The sequence below is a fragment of the Triticum urartu genome, chromosome 2A, assembly GCF_056163025.1.
Source record: "Triticum urartu cultivar PI428250 chromosome 2A, HENAU_Tu73, whole genome shotgun sequence".
Taxonomy (NCBI): domain Eukaryota; kingdom Viridiplantae; phylum Streptophyta; class Magnoliopsida; order Poales; family Poaceae; genus Triticum; species Triticum urartu.
The window spans coordinates 434168894-434194416 of record NC_141874.1 but is presented as its reverse complement, the minus strand read 5'-3'; the positions used below and the strand labels follow the sequence as shown (position 1 = coordinate 434194416).

The following is a 25523-nucleotide window of genomic DNA, read 5'->3' as shown; positions in this document are numbered from 1 at the left end:
GTTGGAGACATTGAAAATGAAAGATGGACAACACGTCAACATCTTACAATCTGACAATGATATATAAAAAACATATACTCAAAGTTGCCTGCATGCTTTGTCATCACTGAAGGGAATTTGAACAACACAGGGAGGCTGGTGAATACTGGATGATAAATTTATTTATATGCAACAACACAGCGTCAAGTTTTCAGATCATGTAATTTATTCAGCAGGCGTTCATTCAGTTTTCAACATTCGTTGAAAAACTACAGTTCTCCCGATTGTTCCCGAAGAAGATAAAAGCATGACGATGGTACATCTCTGTCCTTCCTCATCTCTTCCTCGGGCTCGCTGCTGCTTTTGTTACATATGCACTCTTTATCCAACTCCAATGAATTGTAGGTTCTTGTTGCTTATTAGAAAAAATGGCTACACATGAAGGCCACGCCTTAATATAGATAATTAAACGGGGGACATGTGGTAATCTCAAAGTCCTTGCAACCCACAAACAGAAACAGTAACGTGAACAAATGTGCAATTAGCTTTCCTCTGGCTTCACATCAGTGAGTGCAAAACCTGACGCCAAAGTTATTTTTTGGCAAAGGGTATAGTAAGAAAGCAGGGAACATGTAAAAATAGCACCCATCTGTTGAGCACTCGCACATGTGGACCATCCTGTTGCACCAGCTAAATGCCGGCTGACGAAAACATGGTCGAGCCCCCCTTTGCCAAGCTTCCTCTTGACCGTGTACTCGGGAGATCTTCCTATCTGGCCCTGATAGGATGAAGGAAGTTACCATCAATTTTTGGCTCTCATTCGATACAAGATTGACAGTTTGCTGTATGTGTTTCACTTCAGCTTGGACAGATTATGTTGTCGTACCAGCAGCCTGCACTGCTGCTGAATATGCAAACTCTTTCTCCGTACAGTATTTACTTCAACCACATACTTCAGATTTCCGTAGAAAAAAAGGCTCCCGAACACATAGGTTTGCATCATAAAACTATAAAGCTATTAGAAGCATTGTAGTGCAGTAATCACGTCCATCAGAATAACAACCATCCTAATTCTGTCAATTTTTTCTAATGATGCATCATCCACATAGTTCTCTTACAATAGAAATAGTATGTCAACACCTACAATTATTAGTCCAGGACCTACATACCATCTAAGAACTAAGAAAATACATCATGTTTTAATTGACTCTTTCTGCCGGTAGCATGTTCAGTTGACTCTGCTCAATGTATACATCTGTTAAAGTTTAACTATATTTAGAAAGTAATGTCTACCAAACAAACCTCCGTTTGAAAATTAAAATTGACAAAACAATGTGTAAATTGGGATATTTTCTGAAAAATAGCGACACTAAAGCTATTGTGCTGCAACAGTAGCAATAAAAGATGAAGATGTCTTAATGTGTAAAGAAATCTGATTGATCTCCTTGGCATCCTCCTATAGTTGGAACATGTATTAAAGGCATAAATCTTTATTATCATCATTCAAAAAAATGCTAACAAAACTGTACTAATGAACCTGGAAAAATACTTCTCTGAACAGTAGAATGTGAACACCAATGCTAACAAAACTGAACCTGGAAAAAAAATTAGAGTGAATTGGGTCATGCCGATAGGCTTAGGGAGCGACTACCCTGTCGCATTTCCCCAGAACCTCATCTTGCTCTCTTCCTTAGTCCTTACACCAATGCCGCTACTTAGTTTCCTCTCACTTCTCTATCGCTCTTTCTGCACCACACCACTGCCACGCCTCTTTCTTCTCTGCTGTTGGTGGTGGCACAACCATCATCGTCGCTTTTGGAACTCCACTTAATTATTAAGTATACCATGAGTAATGCATGTCCCAGATTGAGATTGATCATGTTGTTGCATTGACAAAATAATCTGTATTTGGGATATTTAAAAAAAATAGCAGCTGTAAAGATATTTTGGTGCAACAACAGCGATAGAATTCTGATTGATCTCCTTGGCATCCCCACATGAGTTGCCTCCTCCGACCATGATGACACCACGCTGCCGCTAAATTATAAGCCTGATCGGTGAGAGTTTTGCCATCTTCTAGTCCTGATCGGTGAGGGGATGGTATTCGGCGGCCACCTTTAGGCAATTTTATCAGATGCCTAATAATATGCCAATTGAACCACACACGGATGAAAAATCCTATATATCTGTCCAAATATGAGGGCTGATGGGATCCCTGATGATCACTAACAAGAATGGAATGTTCCAAACGGAAACTGAAGAGATAAGGATTTAACAGAAGATCAAACCTGATGATGTAGCATGCAGCGGCTGGAGACTCTTACACACGCCTCCGCTGCTGGTCAACCACGGGTCAGCAGCGCCGGTGCGTGCCGACCGAAGGGATGAAGAGACCGACGAGACAACGTACATGTGCAGAGAAGCTCCGGCGGAGGGAGCCGCACATAACTGCCAGGCGGAGGATTGGCTTCGCACAGCTGGTTGCCATGGCCTCCTTCCATACGTGACGGTGGTGGGTAAGATGGAATCCGCACCGCCCCCCGCCGCTGCCTCCTTCATTCCATGACGGTAGAGTGGCTCGGGTGGTCGTCGCCCGAGGGCTCGGGCTATGGCCAACCTAGAGAGGGAGGGCGCCACGCGGTTGCGAGGAGAGGAGAACGCCGGGTCGTCTGGGTTCGTGCCAAAGAGATCTGGAGATGAGATGGACAGGTCGGGGAGAAGGTGGAGAACGTGTGGGTTATCTCGGAACCTGGGGTTCTATTTCCTGCGATTTTTTTTCCAGCGAGGCTGGGGAATCCAGGTGGTCGAACCACGAGGGGAGGTCCAACCATCACGAAGTTCGATCTCCCTTTAACAGTAGAGATACCTAATCTAATTAGCAGTAAACAATTTGGAATGGGCCGGCCACACACACAGGATACACACGCCCACACACCACAACAAACACTCGGCCATGGCCTTGGCCATGGCCACTAGCTGCAGCAGCCGGCAGTAGCATGCACCAGCAGCAAAGCAGCGATAGCAGCAGGAATAGGCAACGGCACAGCCGCAGGTACAACAAGCAGCAACGACAGCATAGCATAGCAGCGGCAGCGGCGCTAGCGGTATGCAGTAGCAGAAGTAGAACGGCAGGGGAAGGCAGCAGCAGAAGCAAGGCGGGCAACGACGGGCAGGAGGGCGAGGCGGCTGGGCACAGCTCAAGCGTAGCGGGGGCGCGGTCGCGGAGCTGTGAGCGCGCTTGGGCGCAGCAAGGGCGCGGCCCGAACGCGGCCAGGGGCCGAGGGGAGCACGGCCACGGGGTGCGACGACCAGGAGCTGGGGCGCGGTGGTGCGGCGGTCTACGACGACGAAATCGAAGGGGGAAAAAGGGGACCAGAGGGAGGATCTCACCCCGGTTCTCGATGACGTGCTCGGGAGGTCGGGGGGGGGGGGGGGGGGGGGGGGGGGGCGCTGAGGGAGGAGATCCGAGACGGGGAAGCGGCGACCGGACGCGGGGAAGATGCGCGATGGCGAGCGCCCGAGGCCTCCTAGCTCGAGCCCTTCGGCGTGGTGATGGAGCCGACCACGACGGAGCTCCCGGACATCTTCATGCGACGAGGGGAGGCCGGTGGCCGCGTGCTCCATGGTGTTGCGTCGACGATGTGCTCGGGCACGAGTTTAGATCGAGAGAGAGAGACGATGGGGAGGTATGAAGCGACTAGGGTTTGCCAACGGGGTCGGGAGGGCTCTTATGCATCTCCAGGACAAGCGGATGATCGACACGAGGGGCATCGGCGCATGGACGGCCGAGCGCGCGTGCACAGCACCATGGCCTCCTCTGCACTGTACAGAGGTGGGGGAAAAGCCTTTGTGTGCTGGGCCGAAGCACTGTAGCTACATAGAACCCATCCCCACAGTAGCTTCTTAGGCATTTTCTTTTCCTTTTTCCGTTTTCTTTTATAGTCTCCGTTTTTTTTTCTAAGCTATCAAATGAGTTTTATTAAACATGAAACTTGTCACATAATTATAAGTCATTATTTTGGAGATGACCACAAGGTTTGGGGGCTGTTTACAATCCATCAAAATAATGTTTGAATTTAAATGCTCCACTTGAGTGCTATTGGGCCACTTCATAATTTACTAGGGAATATTTGGTGAGCCAAATGATGCTGGTTCAACATCACAAATGATCAGGGGAATTTATACTAAAATGTGAACATTTTAGATTTACAGTTTGAAGAAATAATAATTGGACATGAAATTCAAATTCAAATTTGATTTTTATTTGTATCAAGGGCAAATAAGCTTAGCAAGGTATGTGACATAGCATAATTAGATTGAGATTACTATAGAATTATTATCGGGGTGTTACAGAGGTGATCAAAGCATATGGTTTTATACAGACTTATGGTGAAACCTGTATTTACAAGTAAATGAGTGAGAGCTCTATGGCATTTATGATATTATATGTGGATGACATATTGTTGATTGGAAATGATATAGAATTTCTGGATAGTATAAAAGGATACTTGAATAAGAACTTTTCAGTGAAAGTCCTCGGTGAAGATGCTTATATATTGGGCACCAAGATCTATAGAGATAGATCAAGACGCTTAATAGGACTTTCACAAAGCACATACCTTGATAAAGTTTTGAAGAAGATCAAAATGGATTAGTCAAAGAAAGGGTTCTTACCTGTGTTACAAGGTGTGAAATTGAGTCAGACTCAAAGCCCGGCCACTGCAGAAGATAGAGAGAAAATGAAAGTCATTAACTATGTCTCAGTCATAGGCTCTATCATGTATGCTATGTTGTGTACCAGACCTATGATATGTGCCTTGCCATAAGTTTGGCAGGGAGGTACCAAAGTAATCCAGGAGTGGGTCACTGGACAACGGTCAAGAACATCTTGAAGTACCTGAAAAGGACCAAGGATCTGTTTCTCGTTTATGGAGGTGACGAAGAGCTCGTCGTAAATGGTTACGTCGATGCTAGCTTCGACACTGATTCAGATGACTCTAAGTCACAAACCGAATACGTATTTATATTGAATGGTGGAGCTGTTAGTTGGTGCAGTTCCAAGCAGAGTGTCGTGGCGGGATCTACGTGTGAAGTGGAGTACATAGCTACTTCGCAAGCAGCTCATGAAGGAGTCTGGATGAAGGAGTTCATATCGATCTGGGTGTAATACCCAGTGCATCGGGTCCAATGAAAATTTTTTATGACAACATTGGAGCAATTGCCTTGGCGAAGGAATCCAGATTTCACAAGAGAACCAAACACATCAAGAGACGCTTCAACTCTATTCGTGAAAAGGTCAAGGATGGAGACATAGAAGTTTGCAAAATGCATACGGATCTGAATGTAGCAAACTCGTTGACTAAGCCTCTTCCGCGAGCAAAACATGATCAGCACCAAGACTCCATGGGTGTTAGATTCATTACTATGTAATCTAGATTATTGACTCTAGTGCAAGTGGGGGACTAAAGGAAATATGACCTAGAGGCAATAATAAAGTTGTTATCTTATATTTCCTTATTCATGATAAAGGTTTATTATTCATGCTAGAATTGTATTGGTCGGAAACTTCAATGCACGTGTGAATACATAAACAAATACCGTGTCCCTAGTAAGCCTCTACTAGACTAGCTCGTTGATCAAGATGGTTAAGGTTTCCTAACCATAGGCATGTGTTGTCATTTGATAACGAGATCACATCATTAGGAGAATGATGTGATGGACAAGACCCATCCGTTAGCTTAGCATGTCGTTCAATTTATTGATATTGCTTTCTTAATGTCAAATACACATTCCTTCGAGTATGAGATTATGCAACTCCTGGATACCGAAGGAATACCTTGTGTGCTATCAAACATCATAGTGTAACTGGGTAATCATAAAGATGCTCTACGGGTATCTCCAAAGGTGTTTGTTGAGTTGGCATAGATCGAGATTAGGATTTGTCACTCCGAGTATCGAAGAGGTATCTCTGGACCCTCTCGGTAATACACATCATAAGAAGCCTTGCAAGCAAAGTGATTAATGAGTTAGTTGCAAGATGATGTATTAAGGAACGAGTAAAGAGACTTGTCGGTAATGAGATTGAACTAGGTATGAAGATACCGACGATCGAATCTCGGGCAAGTAACATACCGATAGACAAAGAGAATTACATATGTTGTCATAAGGTTCGACCGATAAAGATCTTCATAGAATATGTAGGAGCCAAGATGGGCATCCAGGTTCCGCTATTGGTTATTGACCGGAGAGGTGTCTTGGTCATGTCTACATAGTTCTCGAACCCGTAGGGTCCGCACGCTTAACGTTCGTTGACGATATAGTATTATATGAGTTATATGATTTGGTGACCGAATGTTGTTTGGAGTACTAGATGAGATCACGAACATGATGAGGAGCTCCGAAATGGTCCGAAGGTAAAAATTGATATATAGGACGATGATATTCGGACACCAAAAGAGTTTCGGAGTACACCAGGTAGTCATCGGGTCACCGGAAGGGGTTTCGGACACCCCCGGTAAGTGTATGGGCCTAATGGGCCAAGGAGGGACAGACCAGCCCACAAGGGGGCTGGTGCGCCCCTTTCCTGGCTGGCCGGCCCTATGAGGAAGGAAAGGGGAGGGGTGCCCCCTCCTGCCTTTCCCTCCTCACGAGAGAAAGGAAAGGGGGGGGGGCGCCACCTCCCCCTGCCTTCCTTCTGCACTCAAATAAGGAAGGGCGCGCGGCTTCGGGAGGACCCCAAGTAGGATTCGGCCTACTTGGGGGCTCCACGTGGCTGCTCCCCTCTCCCCCCACCTATATATATGTGGGAAGGGGGCGCCACACATAACCACGACAATATCTTAGCCGTGTGCGGCGCCCCCCTCCACCGTTTACACCCTCAATCAAATTTTCATAGTGCTTAGGCGAAGCCCTGCATAGATAACATCACCATCACCATCACCACACCGTCATGCTGCCGGAACTCATCCACTACCTCGTCGTCTTGCTGGATCAAGAAGGTGAGGACGTCACCGAGATGAGCGTGTGCTAAACGCGGAGGTGTCGTACGTTCGGTATTCGATCGGTTGGATCGCGAAGAAGTTCGACTACATCAACCTCGTTACTAAACGCTTCCGCTTACGATCTACGAGGGTACGTAGACACACTCTCTCCTCTTGTTGCTATGCATCTCCATGGATAGGTCTTGCGTATGCATAGTAAATTTTTTGTTTTCCATGCAACGTTTCCCAACAGGATATGGGAAGTGTCGATCGGTCCGTGCGTTTGGGCCGGATATGGGGAGGCCGGTGTGGTGGCCTTTTTGCGTCCAGACAGCCCGTCCGGGCGATTGGGGCGGGTATGAGGGGTTCGGTTGTAGATGCTCTAAGGTTGAAAGAAAAATTACAGTCATCTTATTTCCATGAACTCCGGGAGAAGAAATAAAAGTGCATTGTTTCTCCAATTATATTTTAGTGTTGATGACAATAGGGTTAGTGAGGATTAATGTCCGTTATCAAGTTTGTTTCAGTAATTGGCCTCTTGGTGAACGTTACGGACATGAGTGCTCCATGCCCTCCTAATTCAAATATGAAAAGAGTGTTGGTTCTTCGAGACTAGAAGATTTTTTGGTTTTATTTGAGTTGAAAATTTTGACAAGATGCCCCCCCCCAACATATGACTTCAAACCATACACGCAGGGTCATATGTTGGTAACAAGGTGGACATCATGATAAATACTACCACTCATGAATACAAAAGATAACTATAGAGATAATATTATGGCAAACACATGCATATGCATAAATAAAGCACCAAACAGATATCAGCATGACCCAACATTACATCAATCATTGCAGTGGAAGAAGGCCGCTTTGACCTGGACCGACCAGGTCAGACAAGCTCTGTTAGCCGTTAGGCACATGCGGCCTAACATGTGGGCCACGACTGTCATAATCTCGTTGAAAATCAACAAAATGGTCACTAAACGAAAGTGGTAGTTTTTTGCTAAAAAAATTAGCTTAAAGCGATACTTTTTTGTTGATGGTTAAACTGTGGTAGTTCTATGGGATCGAACCTCAATAGTGGTAGTTTTTCTTTCTTTTTTTTGTTAAATAATCTCATCTTGAGCATTGAGCCAAGCAATAGTGTTTTGCTCATATCCAAGGAGCCCACCGAATGGTGCAACGGTTCCTCCAAAAAGTCTTTTTTGATAAGAAAGCACATGAGAAAGGTTACGCTTCCTGATCTTCCTGAAGCTCCATTCTGTGATAGGGCCTAACATCCTCCAACTCATAAAAAAGCAAAATAACTTTGTTACAATTTCAAGCAGCTCTTGGGTGTTTCTTTTTCCCTGGAAATTATCATTTTAGCTGCATTGAAAATTTGGATCACACGCAATGACTACATCTTCAAAGGGGTTACTCCAAATTTATACCACTGCCGAAAGAAGTTCAGAGAGGAGTTACAATGGATTTTATTCAGAGCCAAAAGAAGAAATACTGCAATCCAATTTCGGAATTTATCCGCAAACCCCATGCGTTGCAGAGGGTCCAAAACATATTCCCATCTGATGGAGTCGAATGCCTTTTTAATGTCAAGTTTGAACAAGAGGGTCGGAGTCTTGCACTCTCCTCTTCAACCTCGCGTTTCCTCCTCAACGGCCTTCCTGGTTCCCTATCAGGCATGGCCGTGGGTTTCGCCAAGGAGACCCTATTTCGCTGATGTTGTTTGTCCTTGCAATTGACCCTCTGCACAAGATTCTTGACCTTGCGATGCGCAAGGGCATCCTTCATAAGATCTGAGGGCGAGGTGCCATGGTGCGAACCTCCCTCTACGCTGATGATGCAGCGGTTTTTGTGGCGCCGATCAAGAGAGACATTGACAACTTATCTATTATCTTAAAGGGCTTTGGTGATGTGACAGACCTCTGCACCAACTTCCATACAAGCTCCGTGGTGCCTATCCGATGCGCCAACCTTGATTTAATGCACATCCTCCACAGTATTCCGGCATCAAGGGCGTCCTTCCCAATCAAATATTTGGGTCTCCCGCTCTTAGTATGCCAGCTGAGGAAAGTTGACTTCCAATACCTAGAGGACAAGGCGGCCGAGAAATTGGTCACATGGGACAGGAAAAACATCACCACCATTGGACGCACGACCCTTGTTCGTTTGGTCATCACCTCCCAGGATGTGTACTCCATTACACCCCTCATTGTCCAACGGGGCTCCCTCGACAACCTCAACAAGATCAAGCGGGCTTTTCTATGGTCTGGCTCGGACAACACTATCGGTGCGAAATGCAAAGTCAACTAGGACATAGTATGCCGGCCTACAAGCTATGGAGGCCTGGGTGTCCTCAATACCGACAAGTTTTCTCATGCCTTGAGACTGAGATGGCTTTGGCTTGAATGGAAAGAGCCGAGCAAACTGTGGGTGGGACTGGGTACCCCTTGCACCGCGGAGGACCACGATTTCTTCTATGCCTCCACTACTATCATCATGGGGAATGGAGCCAAAACGCCTTTCTGGGATTCGCCTTGGTTGCTTGGTCGCAAGCCCAAGGAAATTGCACCACTCATTTTTGAGGCCTCGAGGAGAAAGAACTGGAAGGTGCGGGAGGCTCTCAAGGGGAATGCTTGGATGCTCAAGATCAGACAAGACACCGTCATCATCGGCCACCACGTCCGCGAATTTTTTATCCTCTGGATGCTCATTCACGACTTCTAGCTCGACGAACACTCCGAGGATGACATTATATGGAAACACTCTACAGATGGTTTATAGTCGGCGTCAACCACGTACAAGGCGCAGTTCCTTGGTTTGACTCTATCCCCCATGAACTTCATAGTGAGGAAGGTGTGGGCGCCCCCAAAAGTCAAATTCTTCGCTTGGCTGTCCTTGCCAGATCGGATTTGGACCGTCGATCGGCTTGAGCGGCATGGTTGGCCTAATTGTGGCCTATGCCCCCTCTACAAGCGAGAGCAGGAGACGGGCATCCATCTCTTCGTTAAGTGCTGCTTCACTACTAGGCTCTAGCGTTTGATCATTGATAAATATGGCCTTGTGCACATGAACACTAATGACTGGCACCTTGCGGGATCCCTTTCGGAGTGGTGGGATAGGCGAACCAATTTGAGCAATCCAGATTGACGCGCCATGGCCTCTCTTACCATGCTTGTGTCGTGGACAATATGGAATGAGAGGAACTCTAGGTGTTTCGTCACAAGAATGCACCGCCACCAATCCTCCTAAAGCTTATTGTGGATGAGGCCAACCTTTGGGTTACTGCAGGAGCGAAGAAATTAAGAAAATTTGTATTACGCGAGTAATTGTCATGCCGTTCTCTCGGCCTTTTGTAACACTCTGTAACTCTACTCTCCTCTTATTTAATCGATGAGGCAAATCTTTTGCCTCAGTTTTGAAAAGAAAAAACAAGAAGAAATACTCTGCATTTGGTTTGTCAAAAAAAAACCCTCTGCATTTGAAGGCTGGGTCCAAGATTTCAGATAGTTTAAATGTTGATGCTTGTTCTGTTGTTCTCTTTTATTTTTTTTCTGTACAGTTTGTTTTGCTTTCTTTGCTTTCTTTTTCTTCCATTCTTTTATTTGAAAATGAATAAAACTGCACAACAGTCATGTTGTTTTCCTCTCCCCAAAAAAAGTTTGTTACAATTTTCCCATTATCGATTTACTTTTTACACAGATCATATCTGGTGTCCTTGAATGTTTCTTCGTTTAGAAAGAGGTTGAAAACGAAGTAAGGCAACCTCCTCTAGATGCAGTGAAACATTATCATCATCAGACATACTATTAATTTATAGCATGGCATTGCACAACATATTCAATGATCAACCAGAACACCAGATTATATACATTAATGATGGCAACAAATATCTGCTACCATGTTCCAAGAACTGCGTAGCAATACATAGCAACCCAGAGATACATTACAGCAATCAAGAGAAGTTTCACATATTTACTGGTTACGAATTGCAAGGCAATACTGGAATAACCATCACGGAATACCTAGTCCTGGCACACAAGCATGTCTATAGGCAATCCAGACTGAGTACTACAAGATCTTATTCCTTCTTAGAGGTATGGATGGCGGTAACCGTGGAGACCATGGAATCGACACCGCACTTGTTTTTGACATGCGGACCCCTGCAGATCTTGTAGTACCCGCTCTCGCCCCAGTTTTCGCCCCATGAGTTCTTTATGATCCAGTATGGTTTCTCCTTGAAGCGGAGCGGTGCGTAACCAGCTGATCCATAGCCAACCAGGAGAACACCATGATCAAGATGCCTTCCGCAGATGTATGGGCATGAGACACCACCAATGTACGTTTGCATGAATACTGCATTGATACCAACTGCGCGAAGAGAAGTATGCATCAGCCACAGTAATTTCCATGACATACATAAGCAGATCACTAACGGCTGAAGACACAATGATCAAATATGCAAATGCTTTGGATTCTTACTTGCAAGTGGGCCATATTTCACAAGGTTAGCGGCAATCTGATCTTCGTCAATAGCAACAGTACTAAAATTCTTAACTTGAGCAGCAATTTTGGATTTGTCAAACTTGCAGGCACTGTTCCTCCCAGTGTATGGGTAATCCTTCTCGGTTTCTAAGCCACCGGCTTTTGCGAGATAGCTGAAAGCTGTAGTCATCAAGCCACCATTGCATCCCGCATCACATGCGCGTGGTTCTGACGGGTCACACTGCAGTCCATGACAAGAGAACAACATATATTAGTTGAACACCTTAAAAAAAGAATAGGAAGCCAGCAGGAATAAATTCAATAGTACCAATACTAATACAAGTGAAATGGTTTGCAAAATGGAGGGAAATTGAGCGTCAGTGTCGTCCATCAGACAATTGACTTCATTCATAACGCCAAAAAGGTATGGAAGAAATGAGTGTACAGAGTTACAGACTGGCAAATGGCTCCGCTCATAGTACACGACAGAAAATGGTTTTAGCGCCTCATTGGTGTAAGTTTGAATTTTGTCCAGGTCCAACCAAGATTAATTGGCCACACAGAATATATAGTAAGCTGCTTGTCAGTAACAAAATTAAATATTATGGCGTGACTGACTGATTGTTCCAGTTGATAATAATTCAGGTATTACACTCCCCAAATGATTCTTTGACATATTGTTAACAAATTCTAGTGCATCTCTGGTTACGTTTCTTCACCGTTTCCAATGCATCCCTCATAACTGAGGTTCTTCTATCCTTTCACAGAATCCATAGGCTTTTAAATTTCTAGTGGAAATGTATCTATTGTTTTCTCTCCTATTCAAAAAGATCGTAAGGCTTACGTTTCTCCCTCCCTCTCCTCACCTCTCGCTTTTTTCCCCTCTCATCTATGATTTTTTCAACGTTTTTCCTGAAAAACGGCATCAACTGTCCCGCCTCTTATTGACTTACCAAATATAATTATGTTTTCTTTGTAAGCCAATAAATGATCATACCAAATAAGGGTTTACCAAATAAAATCATACTGTACTTTCTTAAACAATCACACTAACATGAGCCGGTGAATCACGGACTAAGCTACTAGAATATTTATGCCCTCCGTTGCAATGCACCGGCAATTATCTAGTTAACCGTAAAGAAAAGAACTGCCTCTTTGTTTAAGGAATATCTTGCTTGAGAGAGGATAGTTCCCCTGTGCTCGAATATTGGCTTTGCCACTCGTTCAAATTTCGGTAATCACTAGTCAGTTGCTACTTCTTAGGACCATTGAACAAAAACAATTAGCACAAAACATTGAACAGGAGAAGTTGGGAGTATTTTATCTGGTTGGTGCGTTTGCAGTGACAGCCTAGGAATATTTTCTGGGTACAAGCAAGCAAATGCCTATTCATTCTTTACTGCAAAGTGGATAAGGTTAATCAATTTAGTTGACCCACCTATAATATAACATTCATTAAATCAGTAGACCCACTATTGTCCCTACATTTTTCTTTCTTTCACCAAGAACGAAAAATCTAGTCGCGGGGCAATTCTACGAGGCGATGCAGATGGGATGGATACCTCGTGGTCGCAGTCGACCAGCTGCTGCTCGCTGAGCACCTCCAGCTTTCCGGTGGCGAGGTAGTTGGCACCCTCCAGCGCCCCCGACGTACTGAAGGACCAGCACGACCCGCACGAACCCTGAAGAGAAGAGAAAGATCGGCTGGAATCAAATCAACCTGCCTTTTGCTCCAACCGAATCCAAGGAAAGATGGAATCAGAGGCGGACCTGGTCCTTGACTGGGCCGACCGCGCCGTGCTCGCGCCAGTCGAACTCTGTGGGGAGGCCGTCGGTGGGGAGGGCCGGCGCGTCGTGCGCCGACCCGGAGATCCCCTTGAGGAAGCTCCGGCGGGACTTGCGGAGGCCGAGGAAGCGCTCCCGGAACTCGTCGGGGGTGAGGTCGGAGAACTTGGTGATGCCGTGCACCGCGGAAGGGTCGAGGCGCTGGTGGCGGCGCGCGCGGCGGAGGTTGTCCCTGAACACGGAGAGCCGGTGCGCGTGCTCGTCGGCGTCCCTGTAGGACTTGCCGAACCGCCGGACGAAGCTCGCGAAGTGCGCCTCCGCGTTGAGCTCCAGCTCGTTCTCCGCGTCGCCCCCGACCACCTGCTCGATGAGGGGGTCCTCCAGCCCCTCCGCCGCCGAGGAGAGGGCCGGGTGGAGGAGGAGGAGGACGGCGGCGGCGACGAGGAGCAGCCGGAGGCGGGGGCGAGCCATGATTGGTCGGCTTGGTATTATTTTTCCTGCGGTTTCTTGTGTTGTGCGTGTGTGGCTTCGGTTCGGTTGCCTGCGCCGGTTATTTATAGCGGGTCGTTGTGGTGTACGGCGTTGGAGTAGCTTGCGTTGCGTGGTTGCTTTGTGCTCGTACTCGATTGCAAATGCTTGGGGAGAACGGGAACGGCGATCAGCTCACTCCGGCTGCTGTGAGAACGACGTCGCTAATGGTGATGTAGCATTACTACAGAGCCGGTGGCAGGGTGGGTGGATTCATCAGCGGCGCTGATATTTTCAGGAGTAGTTGCTTATGCAGACGTTCGACCATTAATTTTATGCCATGTGTAATAACTATCAAAAACTAAAAATCTACATGTACTAACAGCGAACTAGGAGTAGGAGGAGGGCGACTGTACCCCGTCCACCACGAATCGAGATTGTCGGTCCATAATACCGGGAGATCACACGTTAGGGTTGGGTTGCTCCTATGGAGTACGCATAGATGATCAGAATAGAACTATACGAGGTCAAGATTGGTGTCTCGTATGAGATATTGAGATAGACATTGTCGGTGGAATACATATAGATGATCATAATAGAAATTACACGAGATCAAGATTGGTGTCTCGTATGAGATATTGAGATAGACATTGTCGGTGCTGACTTGGGAGGCCCCTATGTTCCCTTATATGGATGGATGAGAAGTAGGGCTATGTGGGTCCTATTAGACCTACTAATACATAGAGTCCTCTTAGATCTACCAATACATGTATCTTGGGGTACAAGTTGATCCCTTCTGGTGGGCCACGGGCCTCCCAGAAGGTCGGTTACCGCAGTTATGTTTTACCGATAGTAACACTCAAATCCGTCGTGAACACAGTTGTGTCAGGGTTGATGTTGAACCATGCGCGACATCTTGGACTATTTGGCGAGGTCTTGAGGGACTTCCTGAGTATTCCTAAAAGAAAAAATGACTAGTGTCGGCTCGCCTTAAAGGGTTTGGAGATGACATGATATGTCGGGCTCATCGACCCTAGGAGAAAATCATGGACGTGCAAGGTGTGTGACCTCCCAACTTCTTTGTTGTTGGAGACATCCGACTTCACGGAAAACCGGTTTCAGTGACGCCTACAAAGTGTCGTGTTTTTTCGTCTTCTGTAAATATTGGGGGCACGATAGTGCACCGATGGGTGTAATCCCGAGCCTCCTGGTGACTTGTGGAGTCAGGTGTAGGGACTTCGTTGTCTTATGGAAGATAGAGAAAACCACATGCCGACTCACATGTGGGGCGTGAAACAACTTGATACGGGCTCGGGTGCCCGAAGGGGAAGCCAGGGCCAACCACACACGGTGTGTGGGGCATCCGGCCTCCTAGTCTTGTCTTGTCGTTGGAGATGGCCAGCTTCCAGAGAGCCGACTTCAGTGACGCTGCGAAACATCCTGATTATTTTATCTTTTGTAGACACTCGGGCATGATAGTGCACCTGGTGGGTATAGCCCCTGAGCCTTCGGCCCACTCATGGAATCGGGCAAAGAGTCTTGTGATGATGGTAGACACCAGAGCTGTTTGCGGCGAGGCAAAGTGGAGCCGTTGAGGCCAGATATGGTGAGGCAGAGAACCTAGAGCCGGATGCGGCGAGTCCACAACCCTTGAGATGGATGCGATGAGGTCAAAGCACCCGAGCAGACAATGTGACGAGGCAGAGCCGTCAAGTCAAACATGGCAAGGCCGGCGTTTGTTTTCACGACGCGTCGACACCATCTTTAAGGCCAAGGAAACAGGAGAAATAACAACTCTATTTTGTCAAACACTGAAATACCGAGTGGACATTTATATGCATAGTCAATGTAAAACTTCTGTTAAATTTAGTTGTTGAGTTATTTTGCGCAATACATATCCCTCGGAATCTGTTAATAGGTCGACTTTAGCTTTAGCTCCCTCCAACCAAGCAATACTTTTGCTGCCTGAGGTTGCATCAAGGAGTGCCCTTTGGAGGTTAGTATGACCGGGTTCCGATCTGCAGCTACATCCAAGGGTAGGATGGCGGCTTCCTAAACACAACTAAGGATATTTCACAATGGATTATAAGTAATATTAGGTAATCGGTGATGCCAGCTAGATTTTTTATGCAGACCCGAGGCGATGCCATAGAAAAATTGGATATGATGTAGTACCCCAGTTCAACCTTAGAGAGATCGCCTTGATGCAACCTCCGATCTGACCTAAAAGAGTTCACTTGGCTGCAGCCTCCGGGCGTTGCCTCAGAGAGATCGTTTCGATGCAGTCTCCGCATTGACCTGAGAGAGATCAATTGAATGCAGCCTCTGGGACCAACCTTAGAGAGATCGCTATAATGCAGCCTCCAGCCGACCGCAATCCCCGGGTCTCAACCTTGGAGACATCATCAAGTATAGCCTCTAATTTGGTCCCCGGGAAGGTCGGTTATGATGCAATCCCTGGGTCTAATGGCATGCCAACGACCAATACGCATATGAATTATGTGTCGGACTGGCCGCATCCATCGACAGTGTCTACCTCTGGTGCGCACACACTGATGCAAAACCACCGAGTGAAGAGTGTACTTTACGCTCATCCTTTCCTAAGTTAAATCTTGATATTTATAAGGATTTTCCTAGAATATCACTTGAAGTTGTCTACTAATCACTAATAAATGCAAAGGTGTGCAAATCTACTTGTTTCTCAAGTTGTTGCAGATATGAAGTTAAAAATGAGAGAAATGAGGTCATATCCAAGATCTAGATAAAAATGAAGAATTTCCATAAGTGAAATACCACTAGCATCAACTCAAGAAGGATAGTCGGGCACTAGTACGAACACGGCCCATTGTCTCGCCGCTCGTACCAGGCATCCCACGTTGCCATGTCAAATCGAAGAGATTTCGTAAAGGAGGGCCCAAGAAGAAGCCATTCATTGGACCCGCAGAACCCTAAACCAGAAGGTCTACAACTATTTAAGAGGAGGGAAAGACACCGAGAAGGAGGTTCAAGCAATTTGAGAGACACCGTTAAGATCGACTAATCATCTACACCTTCCATGGCTGCCACCGCCATAGTCACTCCACCATTAATAGATCAACCTTGTACTTTGAGATTTCCATCACAGTCTATGAGATTGGAAGGAAGTTTTTAATCATTGACCTTGGCCTATTTCTTCAATTGCAACAATAGTGTTGGGCCCCCAAGTGCAAAGATTTGAAGCAAATGATACATTTTTCTCGGTAAAGAAACCAAGGTTATCAATCCATGGAACCAACATGTTCTAGTTCAATGATCAGCCCTACAACACAAATTACTTGTGTCCCAAACAACTCTAGTGACGTCGTCAATCTCACTAGCAACGAGATATGAGTGTATCATGTTGTTTGAAGTAATTTTGTATTTTTTGAATAATTAATTGCAGAAATCAAAGGTGCATGTAAAGGTAAAGTAGTGGTTGTCTTTTGTGTAAAATTGGAATGATGTTCATATGTGTTCACTAGTACCATCTCTTCAAGTAATAGACGATCATAAATATAAGTATTGGTATGTGTGATGATGATCCTATCAAATACGGCAAATCACAACATATCTTGGGATGGTATTACATAGATTATATGTCCATGGATCTGTTGACCGATATCTATCTGCTAATATTAATAGTTAGTACTCCACTCATTGTTCGCAAAAAGTACTCCACTCATTGGACAAAGATACAGCTACATCATCCAAGTTTTAAGTAAGAAGTGCATTAAGCCTGATGACATACCTTTGATCATAAAATTCCTTGGCTCGTGCCTCATCACAAGAACAACGAGTGAACTATATTTTTATCTGTAGTGACACAAATACAATTATAAGCTCTTTCTTACTGCCACTAGGATGCTTCACTTATAAAGATCTACCACATCTAGTGCACTCACTCCCGTTGTTGATCTTCCATCTAAACTGGACAATGATTAGACTAATGAATCAGAGAAAAATATACATCTATAATCCACAAAGAACCATATAAAATCTGATCATAAAGTAATAATTCATCATCCCCTAAAAAAGATTGTCATAAGAATTACATCATATAGATAAAAATCGTGCTAACAATCTCATGTGATCTTACATCTATAATTTGATCATAAAGTTCACGTAGGGGCACATGAAGAGAAAAGGAAGGTACCACCGAGGAGGCACAAACGCGGGAACGAGGAGGCACAGACGCGGGAAGGAGGGGAGAAGACGTCGCTCTTTGGGCATCTGCCAAGCCGGCAACAACTCACCGATTTGTTGCTCTTCCCACAAGGCATGAGATTCTTGTCTCCTACGTCCTCGTGCACAACACTCGGTTCTTGATGTGGCTGAGGAAAAGGAAAGTAGCCTATGGTTTGACCGATTCTCTTAGAAAATGTATAATCTTACTTCGATTTGGTAAATAGCTTCCTTTACAGCCTGTGATTTTTGTTTAATTTGTCGAAATTGGTCGAGTCTTGTGCCCCTAATTTTCATCACCTTTTTTTGTCACAACACGATGAGAAATGTTTGTTGAAAAAAGTCCAAGATTTTTTTATCGTGTTTATTTTACCTTTTTTAGGGGTGACTAGGGATTTTATTCAAAATTCAAAACGTTCGAGATACAAGCAATATAAGGAACAATCCCAGCCACACATGACGACCAACAGAAAGAGAAGAAGCTCCGTTAGCTACATAGTGAGCTTCAAAAATTGGACTCCTCGAAAAAAATTGACACTATCTGAGTTCCTTCTAGTAAACTCAATTTTTTTGAAGATCGAAACATAAGAAGATGTTGCTCCATTCTTTATATCATTGATGACTTCTAGGTAGTCTGGCATGATGATCAACTTTCGAAGATTAAGATCTTGGGCTAGCGATAGAGCCTCACTGCAGCATGGGCTTCGGTTACTGGATCAACCAGACCAGCAAAAAACAACAGGCAAGGATTTGATTGGCAGTCGGCTGCGTACTAGACACAATCGCATGCAGGGTGTCACCTGATATGAATGACAAGCTCAGCGCTCCCTATAGCCATCTGGAGGTAAAAGAGGCGATATTCCAAATGTTCCCAATAAAAGCACCAGGACAGGACGGGTTCCCTGCGCATTTTTTCAACAACACTGGCATGTTTGCGGTGACGATGTGACCAAGGCTATTCTCGGGATTATGGAGGGAACGAAGTCAGCAGAGTGCATCAATGAAACAATCTTGGTCCTGATCTTAAAGGTAAGTGAAAGTGCAACTAATCCCCGGGTGGTTTTGGTAATTTATAACAACATATATCTCATTGAACTAATGTACATTCAAGATTGATATTTTAGGATGTTCAATGATTTGCATGGCAAGGACTAGAGATGTGGACCCATCAAAATGCTAAGGAAATGGATTGGCAAAAAGCTCAAGATTCTTTATTTTTTAAGTGATCCAAGATCACATTGAGTCTATAGGAATGAAGGAAATATGCCCTAGAGGCAATAATAAAGTTGTTATTTTATATTTCCTTATTCACGATAAAGGTTTATTATTCATGCTAGAATTGTATTGATCGAAAACCTAAATACATGTGTGAATACATAAACAAACACTGTGTCCCTAGTGAGCCTCTACTTGACTAGCTCGTTGATCAAAGATGGTTAAGGTTTCCTAACCATGGACATGAGTTGTCATTTGATAACAGGATCACATTATTAGGAGAATGATGTGATGGACAAGACCCATCCGTTAGCTTAGTGATCGTTCAGCTTTATTGATATTGCTTTCCTCATGTCAAACACATATTCCTTCTACTATGAGATTATGCAACTCCCGGATACCGGAGGAATGCCTTGTCTGCTATCGAACGTCACAAGTAAATGGGTGATTATAAATATGCTCTACAGGTATCTCTGAAGGTGTTTGTTGAGTTGGCATAGATCAAGATTAGGATTTGTCACTCCGAGTTTCGGAGAGGTATCTCTGGGCCCTATCGGTAATAAACATCATAAGCTTGCAAGCAAATGACTAAGGAGTTAGTCACGAGGTGATGTATTATGGAACAAGTAAACAGACTTGCCGGTAACGAGATTGAACTAGGTATGAAGATACCGACGATCGAATCTCGGGCAAGTAACATACCGATGGACAAAGGGAATTAAGTATGTTGTCATAACGGTTCAACCGATAAAGATCTTCATAGAATATGTAGGAGCCAATATGAGCATCCAGGTTCCATTGTTGGTTATTGACCGGAGAGGTGTCTCGTTCATGTATACATAGTTCTCGAACCCGTAGGGTCCGCACGCTTAACATTCGATGACGATTTTGTATTAACTGAGTTCTGTGATTTGGTGACCAAATGTTGTTCGGAGTCCCGGATGAGATCACGGACATGATAGGGAATCTCGAAATGGTCGAGAGGTAAAGATTGATATATAGGACGGTAGTATTCGGACACCGGAAGTGTTCCGGAGGGTATCAGGTACATATCGGGTCACCGGAAGGGGTTCCGGGCACCCCCGGCAAAGATATGGGCCTTATGGGCCTAGAGAGGGACAGGCCAGCCCACAAGGGGCTTGTGCGCCCCCATATAGGCCGAAATAGGAGGAGAAGGAAAGAGGGGAAGAGAGAAGGAAAGGGAGGATCTGGCCTCCCCCTTCCTTCCCTCCCCCTCTCTCTTTCCTTTCCCCCTCCGGTAAAAAGGAAAGGGGGGAGGCCGAATTGGGAGGACTCCAAGTAGGATTCCTCCTACTTGGGGCGCCCCCTTGGCTGCCTCTCCTCCCCTCCAACCTATATATATGAGGGGGGCACCGCTAGATAATTGTTAGCCGTGTGTGGCGCCCCCCTCCACAGTTTACGCCTCCGGTCATATTGTCGTAGTGCTTAGGCGAAGCCCTACGCAGATCACTTCACCATCACAGTCACCACGCCGCCGTGCAGACGAAACTCTCCCTCGACACTTTGCTGGATCAAGAGTTCAAGGGATGTCATCAAGCTTGTAAGTGCATCTAGTGCCACCCCTAGTTGGTTTTGGAGTATTGACGACAAACCTAGTTGAGGGACTAACGTGTTTGTGAGAATTGCAGGAAAACACAGGTAGAAGTCCCTCATTGATTCGGTTTTATTACCAGAGATGACCCCTAAAAATGTACGAAGACATTGAAGACAATGGTGGTTTATGAAGATATTCATATTGAAGACAATGACATGAGAAGACTCCCTATGAAGCTTATGGAACTCGAAGACTTAGATCCTTCGCAGTTTTATTTCATTTATGTTGTGTCATAGGAATCACCGTACTGTTAAGTGGGGTCCAAGAGAACCAGTCAGAATGACTGAAGTGATGCCTAATTCAAATCCTATGTCTTCGAGCGAAGACTTTGAGAGAAAATCTTGTCCAGAGTCAGACAAGCCAGCTTTACTTGTAGCCCAAGTAAAGTTGCCGTGTGAGTTCAAAATTCGACCGTTGGTACACGTGTCAGTTCCTTAGTGACCCAGGGTCATTTCGGATAGATCAGGTCGGGTTGCCAATTGGCTATAAATAGTCCACCCCCCACAACCATAAACGGTTGGCTGCTCAGATTTCAGTGCACGGCTTTTGTCGTTTAAGAGCAACCCACCTCTAAGCCTTTGAGAGAAAAATTCCTAGTGAGGAGAAAAGCCCTAACCACCCAGAGCCAGAGTAAATTGGGCATCACTTAAGTCTTCGTGTCTGTGTGATCTGAAGACTTATTACACTTGAGGACTGTGCATCCTCCAGACGGTTAGGCGTCGCGTTCTGAGCATCCAAGAGAAATTGTGGATTGCCGGTGAACGAAGTCTGTGAAGGTTTGGGAGTCTACCTTGAAGACTTACCGGAGTGATTGGGCGAGGTCTGTGTGACCTTAGCTCAAGGAGAAAACGGTGAGGACTGGGTGTCTTGGACTAAGTGTCCTTGACTGGGTGTCCGGGACTGTGTGTCCTTCGGTTTAAATACCTAGCCGCTCCAACCAGACGTACAGTTGTCACAGCAACTGGAACTGGTCCAACAAATCATTGTCTTCGACGTGTCACTGGTTTCATCTACACTTCCTTTTTACTTACAGTTATTCATTGTGAAGCCATTGCATGCTTGCTTTATCTTTTGTCTTCACAACATGAATGTATGATCTGTTTGGCTTCATAACTTCTTCCTACCTGATCCTTATTACACTGAAGCTGTTTGTCATTGCGCTTTCACTCTATTGAATACATGACCATGGCTGGCCTAGTGTAATCTAACTTCCGCTGCATAGTAATAGGCATAATCTTCACTGTTTGTCTTCATAACTCTCACTTTTTGAAGACTTTCATAAAAATCGCCTATTCACCCCCCCTCTAGTCGATATAACGCACTTTCAATTGGTATCAGAGCAAGGTGCTCCCTTGTTCTGTGTGATTCGGTTTAACCACCTGGAGTTTTAGCTATGTCGACTGCAGGGATAATCAAAGTCTCCGCAGCGTGCCCCGTCTTCGATGGAACTGAATATCCCTACTGGAAGAATAAGATGCGCATGCATCTTGAAGCCATTGACGTCGACCTATGGTATGTCGTCGAGAACGGCGTTCCCAAGGCTGGAGAAGGTGTCACTGCTGCTGATGTCAAGAAATTCGTTCAACTAGACTCTACTGCCAAGAACATCATCTGTGGTCATCTGACCAAAGGACAGTATGGCCGTGTGAGTGCTTTGAAGACATCCAAGCTGGTTTGGGACTGGCTCTCCAAGGTCAATGAAGGCATCTCAACCCAGAGAGATCAAAGAATCAGTGTCCTTCGCAATCTCTTCAACCGCTTCAAGCGAAATGACAATGAGAATGTCCAGCACACATTTGACCGGCTCACTGACATCACAAATGAGCTTCAAGCCCTCGGCGCCACTGAGATCACCAAACATGAAATCGTCAAGACGCCGCTGAGATCACTTGATAGTTCGTTTGACATTCTGGCCCTGATGATTCAAGAACGTCCTGATTTCAAGACACTCGATCCGTCTGACATACTTGAGAGGCTCAACACACACGAGTTTCAGCTTTCTGAGAAAAGAGATATCTATGGTCCAAACTATGGGCAAACTCGCGCCTTGAAGGCAAAAGCTGTTTCCTCATCTGAAGAAGAATCTGACAGCAGTTCTGATGATCCTGAAGACATTGGAAGGGAACTTGCAATGCTAGTGAAGAAGTTCCAAAAATTCACCAAGAAGAAAGGCTTCAGAAAATCTTCAGGATCAAGCTCAAGGAATGATGAAGCTTCTGCTCATGACTACAAGAAGAAAACATGTCACAAGTGCAAGAAATCTGGACACTTCATCTCTGAATGTCCACAGTGGGACAATGAGAACAGAAGGAAGAAGAAGAGCAAGGAATATGATTCTGACGACAAGAAAAAGAAGAAATACTCAAAGTCTTCTTCCAAGTCTTCATCAAAGTCTTCATCACACAAGAAGAGCTCATCTGGCAAGGCACGTGCGTTTGTTGGAAAGGAGATGGATTCAGAGGAGGAGTCCGCTTCTGAGGAGGCAGAGGTGGAGTCTGAGGAGGAGTCTGATTCTGGCATTGCGAGTCTGGCTACAGCATACGTCGCCAAGTCTATCTTCAACACTGAAGACAATGACTGCATCACCGACACCGACGCAAATGACAAGAACGACTCCACTCCTACCTACTGCTTCATGGCACGCGGTGCCAAGGTAAACACACGCACTACTCGCTATCAAACATCTAGTGACGATGATTCTGACTGTGATTCAAAACCCAGCTACAAAACACTTGCTAAAATTGCAACTGAACAACAGAAAGCTATGGAACATATTCAAAAACTGTTAGACAGAAGCGATGATCTGTTGGGTGCTGAAATGACTCGATCTGAATCCTTAATTGAAGACATAAAAAACCTTCACGTTAAGTATCAGGAACTTGAAGATCATCATGATACTCTCTCAACAACTCATGAAAAGCTTTCCTATGATTATCTTCAAAGGAAGCAAGAACTTGAGAAATTGAGGGTGGCTTATGAAGATCTTCAAAAGGAAAACGAGTCACTTCGCTCCGAACAGATTAGTCCCGCTCAGGAAGGATTTGAACCACCATGTCTTAAATGCATTGAGCGTGATAATGCTAATTCTGTTGCTGAATGCTCCACTTCTACTGCTGTTGCAATATCTTCAACTGTTGATGTGGTAGCTAACCCCTCTGCTGAGGATACCACCGCTATTGCTGATAATGCTAGGTTGAAGACATTGCTTGAAACAGGGATGTACAAAAGTCTTCAAGGGCATCAGACATTATGTGATGTCCTCAAAAAGCAGATCCTGAATTGTAACCCTAGGAAAGAGGGTGTTGGATTTGTGAGGAAAATCAATGCAGATGGCTCTTACTGGAAACCTGAGCAGTACCCCAAAACTACATGGGTTGCTGCAAAGGAACTTTCAGCAGATCCATCCGATTTATCTGGCTTCACTTGTGCTAACCCTATTATCATTGATGAATCCTTTGATGCAAACTATAAACTGTTTAAGAATCAGAATGGTGAAGTGTTTGCCAGGTACATTGGTACTAACTGCAGGAATGGACCGCCTATGAAAAAGATCTGGGTTCCGAAAAAGTGTCTGGAAAATCTTCCTGTGAATGTCTTCATGACACCTCACTTGAAGAAGACAAACCTCAGACCAAAGGCTTCATACGGTCCAAAGGCTTCATATGAACAGAGGACTCACCTGAGTCGCACTAACGCTAATGTTTTGCAGGGAAACCATACTCAGGCATACGAATATGAGAGCGGTTCTTCGAACCGTCATGTTCATATGACCAAAAATTATTCTTCTTATTCTTATGAGTATTATTGTCCACCTGCTAGACTGGTTGCTAAGGCCTCAAAGCCAAAATTCTCAGATGCTGCACTTAGACTTATTGCTTCTAAGCCACCCTTGAAGATGTGGGTGGTTAAGAAAGCTTAACTCTCTTTTGCAGGGAAAGGTCTCTAGCAGAAAAACAAAATCTTCTGATGCTATTGCTGGGGACCTTAAAAATCTTGTAGGGCGCAAGATAAAATGCCCAAATGGCATCATTATGTACTTCGTTCCTGAATCGCATGCTACTCTCCCTATTAGTCCTAATCTGGATTTAAGTTTTCATAATCCACTGGTTCGTCAAATGTTTATGCTTCACAATAGCCTTCGTGAAGCCTATCCCCCTAACTGCACTGTAGGGTACGACACCAGTGACTTCAAAGTCTTCAGAATGGATTATTGACAGTGGGTGTACAAATCACATGACTGGCAAAAGAAGCCTTCTCATGGACTCAACTTTACGTCCATCCGACAAGAGCCACATTACATTTGCTGACACTGGTAAAAGTAAGGTATTGGGTCTAGGTAGAGTTGCAATCTCAAGGGATCAACACATGGATAAAGTCATGCTTGTTGAATCCCTTGGCTTCAACTTAATGTCTGTCTCAATGCTTTGTGATTTGAATATGATTGTAATGTTTGGCAAATATCGCTGCCTGGTGCTTATGGAATCTGACAAATCTCTAGTGTTTGAAGGGTATCGGAAAGATGATTTGTACGTGGTAGATTTCTCAGCAGGACCACAACTTGCAGTATGTCTTCTTGCAAAAGCTTCAGAATGCTGGCTTTGGCATCGAAGGCTTGGGCATGCTGGCATGAGGAACCTCCACACCCTTGCAAAGAAGAAGCATGTCATAGGCATCGAAGGCGTCAAGTTCAAGAAAGATCATTTATGCGGTGCCTGTGAAGCAGGGAAGATGACAAGGGCAAAACATCCTTCGAAGACAATCATGACTACTAGACAACCCTTCGAACTGCTTCACAT

General features: G+C 45.1%; 1 protein-coding gene and 1 long non-coding RNA gene across 2 annotated transcripts; both read right to left on the bottom strand.

Moving 5' to 3' along the window:
* Positions 1–369: 369 nt before the first annotated feature.
* Positions 370–3938, bottom strand: LOC125537855 (uncharacterized). Its single transcript, XR_015616667.1, has 2 exons — positions 866–3938; positions 370–757 (listed from the first exon to the last, which is right to left on the bottom strand). It is a non-coding gene; the product is annotated as an uncharacterized LOC125537855 (long non-coding RNA).
* Positions 3939–10803: 6865 nt separating this feature from the next.
* LOC125537854 (cysteine proteinase 1) lies at positions 10804–13769 on the bottom strand. The gene is made up of 4 exons (XM_048701172.2): positions 13215–13769; positions 13007–13126; positions 11442–11685; positions 10804–11330 (listed from the first exon to the last, which is right to left on the bottom strand). Exons 1-4 carry the CDS (start codon positions 13698–13700, stop codon positions 11041–11043), a joined length of 1140 nt encoding a protein of 379 aa, XP_048557129.1. The 5' UTR covers positions 13701–13769; the 3' UTR covers positions 10804–11040.
* Between the last annotated feature and the right edge of the window lie 11754 nt (positions 13770–25523).